The sequence below is a fragment of the Dioscorea cayenensis genome, chromosome 10 (assembly GCF_009730915.1).
Source record: "Dioscorea cayenensis subsp. rotundata cultivar TDr96_F1 chromosome 10, TDr96_F1_v2_PseudoChromosome.rev07_lg8_w22 25.fasta, whole genome shotgun sequence".
NCBI classification, from domain to species: Eukaryota; Viridiplantae; Streptophyta; class Magnoliopsida; order Dioscoreales; family Dioscoreaceae; genus Dioscorea; species Dioscorea cayenensis.
This window is the reverse complement of record NC_052480.1, coordinates 11,226,593-11,233,599: the sequence shown is the minus strand read 5'-3', so window position 1 is coordinate 11,233,599 and position 7,007 is coordinate 11,226,593. Positions and strand designations below refer to the sequence as shown.

The 7,007-nt window shown below is 31.9% G+C and overlaps 1 protein-coding gene across 4 annotated transcripts; it reads right to left on the bottom strand.

Annotated features, from left to right (window-relative positions):
• Window positions 1-3,956: 3,956 nt before the first annotated feature.
• LOC120270686 (protein XRI1-like) lies at window positions 3,957-6,420 on the bottom strand. Of its 4 annotated transcripts, none has more exons than XM_039277757.1 (9): window positions 6,244-6,420; window positions 5,560-5,616; window positions 5,354-5,476; window positions 5,144-5,286; window positions 5,005-5,077; window positions 4,821-4,924; window positions 4,691-4,731; window positions 4,510-4,590; window positions 3,957-4,389 (listed from the first exon to the last, which is right to left on the bottom strand). In XM_039277757.1, the coding sequence occupies exons 5-9, from the start codon at window positions 5,050-5,052 to the stop codon at window positions 4,109-4,111; spliced, it is 555 nt and encodes a 184-aa protein (XP_039133691.1). In that variant the 5' UTR covers window positions 5,053-5,077; window positions 5,144-5,286; window positions 5,354-5,476; window positions 5,560-5,616; window positions 6,244-6,420; the 3' UTR covers window positions 3,957-4,108. The 4 variants fall into 4 exon arrangements, 3 of the variants coding, with proteins under 3 accessions (XP_039133691.1, XP_039133693.1, XP_039133692.1); XM_039277759.1 differs by having other exon boundaries at window positions 5,144-5,277; XM_039277758.1 differs by lacking the exon at window positions 6,244-6,420 and adding an exon at window positions 6,063-6,185.
• Between the last annotated feature and the right edge of the window lie 587 nt (window positions 6,421-7,007).

The window sequence follows — 7,007 nt, the reverse complement described above, 5'->3', positions numbered from 1 at the left end:
TCTAAATAATCGGTGATGTCATTGTAGATGAAAGTTCTATGTATTCACGAGCAAGTCGATTAACAGTCTTAAGTACTTTACTAAAATAATGACTACCATTCCAGCAGAATATTAAAATTGCTCTTGCACATCACGGTTACTAGCATTATGAGCAAGAGTGTACATAAACATCGCTAGTTGCTCCTCGACTGTTGTCCGTTTTGAGTTACAGAGGAAAGAGTTTTCTCTTAAACGATCAACCAATGCATGAAATATATAAGGCTCCATACGAAATTCTCTTTTGCAACGTTTCTAATGACCTTCAAAAAACATATACAACATCTGTAAGAATAGATGTGTGATGTTCTACACTTCTGGAAGTTGCTGGACATTCTCTCGACCAATAACAAAGCATTAATAGATCATCTTCTTCATTTTTTTCCCTCCAAAGATTTAAGGAATCTATGGTGAAACAATGGTTAGAACTATGAAGTCCTTTTAACTTTAAAAAAATGAGTTTGTCTATAATGCAAATGAATCATGTTGTGTATAAATAGGGAAAAATAATAACGACTATAATTATAACAGCTATATTTACAACAACTATATTCTAATGGCTATTTTTCAAATTTTAATTACCAACGGTTATAATCCAACGACTATTTTTTTTATGTAATAATTATTTATTATGCAAAAACAAACACTTTCTGTAAGAAAAAAAATATGTAATAATTTATATAATATTTTTTTTATTTTATAACCCAAACACTCATTCTGTAAGAATAAAGTATGCTATAATTTCTGTAATAGTCAGTTGACATTCTTACATAATAAAATTATGTCATTTTTTTTATTTTACATCCGAACAGGCCCTAAAACTAAAAATAACGACTCATATATATATATATATATATATATATATATATATATATATATATATATATATATATAAAGGAAATAAAGTTCCAAGTACAAAATACAAAAAATGGAAAATGAAAAATACAAAATAACATAATCAAGAATAAGAGATGATGGTGATGGTGATGATAACTCATGCCACTAGCTCCTGGTCTTGTGGTGACAAAAAATAAGCCAATCTGGATCCTGTGTATTATTTTTTAATAATTGAAACAATAGCTAATTCAGCTGTTACATATAGTATATATGAATCCCACTATTCTTACAAGAGGTGCATTTGTGAAAATAAAAACTCTACTTTTATGAATTCAGAATTGAAATCATTGCACAAAACAAGCCCATCCAAAATTGGAAAACATCACTAAATGGAAATATTTTAACTAAAAAAAGGCTACCCTCAAGTCACATGGTAGCAGCAATATATCAGAAACAATAACCTTTAAATTTTCATGTTATTTTTCAACCTTTGATATTAGGGATGAAGTTTATTACTTCACCTCAGAAAATTAATAAAATTTCCACTTTTTATAATAATAAAAAAATTAATTTCATTTTTTGTTGAGTGTCAAAGCGATCAACTGCCTCTCACAATAATTGAGATTGAGATGAGTGATATATCTATATTATTAAAAAGACTAAATAAATAAATAAATAGAATTGTATGATTTGAATCTTGTTTAAAAAAATTCCTTTTTATTTTTTTTAAAACAAATTTAAAGTATGAGTACAAGAAACACAGGGAAAGAAATGAAAAGGTTTCATTGGAATACTGGGTTTTGTTTTAACAAACCACATCGCTCTACATAGCCACCAAGCAATGAGCGCCTCAACTCACGTGGAACTCACTGGAAGTGCACGGACTCTCACTAGCAAAGATTCAATCCCTAGTCACTCACCAAGTAAAGGACCTTGGATGCTAATAAGCCAAAAGGATATTAGCCCTAATTTAATGCACTTATTATTTTGGGAACAAATTTGATCTAAAGGAAGTTAAATAACCTACAAGAGAAAAAATAATTGAAGACTTGACGAAACTTGACCCAAAAGAAGAACAAGTTACGCGGAAGCAAGAGAACTTAGGTGCATTGAAAGGGTCTCTACTTTCCAAGGCCATAAACCTGCATATATAAATTTTACAAGGTTTACGTACCAAACCCCTCAAACATATTCTATAAGATCCTTTTGGCCAGCAAGATGTTTGGGTGGAAATGTAAGTTACATGGTAAAAATGCACCTGATCATATTATAAGAAAAACTGTCAGACTATATACAAAATTATCAGATTGGGTACAAGAATTGATGAGAATTATACCAATAGTTGAGTATAAGTCATCAATGGCATGTACCACAATGCCTTAAAATTCTTAAACCTGCTTCACCAGTGTTCCCTTGGAGAAATTTTATGTAATTTCTGCTCCTTAGCACAACAAAAAAAATTGTCAATTGAATTTGACCCAAAGAAACTAAGAGCTTCTATTATTCATCCGAAGTAAATGCCATAATATGCTCAAACAAGTTGAGCTAGTATGATCAGAAAAAACGACATATATCTGCCAATATATATTCATTATATAAAACCATTTATTAACATGAACCATCCAATACTGAATAGCTCTCATGAGACTGCGCAAAAACAGGACCTTAGAGCATTCAATGAGTAACCAAACTCTCTGACACACACAACTCATATCCAAGCTAGACATTTATGATTTAACGAGAAAGCTTATTGATTGAAATGCATTTATTTATTGACAATCTGCAAATTGAACACAATTCGCAGACATGAAGACATTCCCTGTAGGAGCACAAATTACAAGACTAAATTTAACGATCTACAAAAATATCAGATTTTGTGAATCATACATGGAATTCTTTTGATGAAGAAAAGTTAAGCATTTCATTTATTTAATCAATGAGATTAAAACACTAGGTCTGCTTTCGTTCAAAAACACAGATTTAAAATTGATCCATAAAGCACATGACTAACTCTGATCAAAGATGAATCCTTCAAAAAGTATCTAACATTTGATGATACAAAAGTTATCTAAATGGTGAAGTTCTTTCTCCAATCTTTGATATTTCTAGTTATGAACTAAAGGTAATTGATCGCAACTCCAATGAGTCATATTGGAAATATTTGAAGTAATTTATATGTGACCAATGTTTCTTTTACAATAAAAGTGAACGATCTCTGGAGAAAACTAAGATTGACATGGATTCTTGCATCAATTGTCAATCAAATCTTTCTTCAACATCTTAAGGGATAACATGTCAGTTAAGCAAATATATTTGTCCGATATCAGGCTCAAAGTACAAGTTCGAAACTTCAAGCATGAGAAGCTCTTCATCCATTCTTGACATGGCTTCGGAGTTAACACAACAAATTAACATGATTTTCCCTAATAAATGGTGAAAATCATAAATTTTAGAAGCTTTATTTGAAAACTTAAATCAATATTAAGCAGCTACAATCCACTTAATATCATATGAAACTTGGCATGTGGATTACTAATCAATGCACTTTAATTGTGCATGCAAGCCTAAGAATTTAGGATGACGGCATATACTGTTTAAGATTAAAATGAAATAAACAAGAAGAAATTGTTAAAATGAAATCACCAAAACAGTGAGGCAAAGCAAATAAGGCCAGAGTTCAAATACCTCTTTAGTGATACAAATAAAAACCCCTCGACTGAATAGATTCCTAATTCCCTGACAAGAAAACAAAATAAATCTTGCACACTAACTGTAGTCTCAGAGCAATCAAGGCATTGCATTAAATATCATGCATGTTCAATATATTCAATTCACAGGCTCATGTTTAATTGGAAGTAGAGATCTTATTAAGCAAAAGATAACATGTTATAAAAATAAAGATTCATAAATTCATGGACTTTTACGGATATCACAAAATTTAATATAAACAAACTAAATCATATAATTAGTGACATTTCCACAATCACTAAATACATCAAAACGCACATGTGACACTCTCAAACATCGATTGGCTTGATCATTTATAAAACCAAAAATTAAAATATTATAAAGAAAAAAGAAAAGAAAGAAAATATCAATCAGCTGCAAGCAGAATCATTTAAAAGAGATTAACATTGGTTGGCAATGGCTTTTTCATCACAAAAAACCAACCACAAAATGAAATGCATTAGAAAATGGCAGAATCAAAATAGATATTCCGAAATAATTTATCAACTCAGCCTTTGGTTCTCATTATTGTAATGCTGCCTTTTCCTCCCTCAGTGCGGAGTTTTGTTTGAACAACTACTGGCTTTCCAGAAAATGCTGAAGTGGGATAAGACATGGAAGAGTCTTCATCTATCTTGTTCATTGATTTTGATGGCGGAGAAGCATGAATCAACTGATTTATATCCTTCAAGGTGACATGTCCTTGAACTCCACAGGGCTTAATAAGGGCAAAAGGATAGGCAACAGAAGTAGTTGACTTTGTTGGAGTTTCAATGTAAGATTTCCTACCTAGTATGACAACAAGAACATGATAATCATTTCATCAAAAAAGGACGTCAAGCTTCCTACTACAAGTTGAAGGGTAACAGAAGTTTAAATAAACAGTATGCCAAAATAAACATAAAATACCTTTGAAAATTCTGCAAGGATTCAGAGTGTGTGTCTTATGCACCACCTCATTTCCTGTATCTGGAGGTATGTTGCACAATTCTGAAACAAAGATTAGATAGTACATTTGAGATGTTCGCAACAGTAATTCCTAAAAAAAAGGGTTGAAGAGAAGAATGTCAAAAGATAAAATACAACAAACCTGAAATATTATTTTGTTTATAAGATACCATGTGGTAATTCCTGCAAAAGTATGAAGGATGTCATTGCCGGTATACCAGTACTAGAAAATGGATTGAGATACTAAAGTTTAAAATGCAAATGCAACATACATCTCATTTTGGATGTTAGGCATCTCACTTTCGTTCAGGCAATTTTGTAGTAATACCTCTGTCGATTTATTAAATCCTTCGTCGTTGTAGGGAACAAATATCATCTAAGACAGCCCTTATGGGAAAACATGAAAATTGTAGAACAAGGATCAACTTATAACAATGCGATAAAAAGAAGACCAACCAGGAGAAAATCCAGAAGTACACAATTGCTTTTGATCTGGTAACCCATCTTCAACCATTGAACCCTCCCTCACCTGAGAAGGGCCTCATTGAATAAATGTTTGTCTATGTGCAGCATCAATGTTAACAAAATCATTCACCTGATACTTAAAGAAGGGACCATTGTTCTGCTCATTTGCAGAGTGATACCCATAAAAATCTTGAGAAAACTGCAGCCTCCGCCTTTTATGTTGCGAAGAATCACGAGATACTTGATAATTTCTGCATGAGTTATCTAACCTCCCTATACCAAATTAGACATGCTCAAGATCAATCTCGAAAATAAAAGGTCAAATATAATAATTTTATACCTTCTCCATTCACCATATCATGATCAAAACAAGTCAAATCCTTCGTGGGGGTACGCTCCCCAAGCATACACAGAAAACTATCCTCAATTTGGTTCGCATCATTCCACAGATACTGAGAGACATCTGCAAATTTCCAAATAAGAGCATAAGAAGAAAACCTAGTGAATTTATCTACAAAATCAAAAAGAAAGTGACATTAGTATTACCAATTTTCAGGGTTTCCTCCCAGGAAGCATTCCTCTTCTGCCCACTCCCATATCTCACTGCCAAAAACTCCACACACAGTGACATTAACAACTAGTATTTCCAATAAATAGCAGTTGATCAGAATGAACCATGATCAACAACAATCAAACAGTGTTCTTGTACAACAATTCAAAGTTCTGAAAATCAAATTGTCCCACATATGGTGGCGTAAAAAATGTGGGGGAAAAAAATGAAAATTAAATTAGAAGAACGACAAAATATAAATGAACAGATCAGGAGGGAAAAAGAAGAACAGATGACAAAAGAAACTCAAAAACCAAGGTGTCCAAAAGACTGTAAAGGTAGAGATTATCTAACGGCATTCTGGCATAGCAATTAGAAGTCCTAAAATTAAACACCAATGCTACACTTGTCATACATTTGCAAGCACAACAATTGGTAATAAAAACCATTCAAGCTACAATTTAACAGATCAGAAAAAAAATAATACATAAACACATACACGAACTCAAGAAACATGAAGAGGGAGCATCTTTCATGAGCAATGGGATTAAAAAAATGAAAGAAAAAGAAAAACATCAACACAAAACCCCAAATCCAAATATGTTAAAATCCGACAATGACCCAATGGGCCAACCCCCAAACGTTAAACAACAAAGATTTCCAATCCAAACATCACTCACTCATTCTTTTTAGTGTTATCACCGAACTCCATGTTTCTATTTTCCTCCTTGGTGAAAGGATAATTACACTGCAAGAAGATGTCAAACAAAAGCGTCTGTGGGATCAACAAGCTTCCCTCGGAATTTCTTCTTCTTCTTCTTCTTCTTCTTCTCTCTCTCTCTCTCTCTCTCTCTCTCTCTCTCTCTCTCTCTATTGCGCTCTCGCTCCTTCTCTCTAAACAAATGAATAAATAAATGAATAAAAAATTAGGGGTGGAAGAAGTGGCCGTTGGTCATGGGATTAAGGATTAATCAACTCACTAATAGTGATTAATTAGTTCAAGGCAAGTGTTTATGAATCTAACCATTTTTTGTTTGTACTGTGATATCTACCAGCTCATCAAAATATGGATAATTCATTAATTGGCGAAATTTCCTGGACATATTAGGGCTCATTTAAGCCTTGTCACGAGGCTTTGTTTTTGCCATATTTACTGAAATGGCGCGGGATGAAATTAAGTCTGCCCTAACTATGATGGATTGGTGGAGTATATCTATATCTATATATAAATATATTCTCCGGTCTTTTTATTAGTTTATTTCAACTAATTTACATAAATTAACAAAATTAATTAAAATTAGATTATAGTAAAAATTGTATTAATTTTTAAAAATTATTTTTTTAAAAATAAAATTTAAAGACATGTGTAGTTGAATATGATTTATTAAAAATTTTATAAGTATAATAAATTAAATAGTAAATATAAAAAATTAATATTTAATGC

Coding starts and splice junctions, on each gene's coding strand:
- LOC120270686 (XM_039277757.1), bottom strand. CDS start 5,052: ATGGGTTACCAGATCAAAAGCAATTGTGTACTTCTGGATTTTCTCCTG. Junction 4,732..4,820: donor CCTAACATCCAAAATGAGAT/GTATGTTGCATT, acceptor ATACTTTTGCAG/GAATTACCACATGGTATCTT. Junction 4,390..4,509: donor TCCTTGCAGAATTTTCAAAG/GTATTTTATGTT, acceptor TTGTCATACTAG/GTAGGAAATCTTACATTGAA.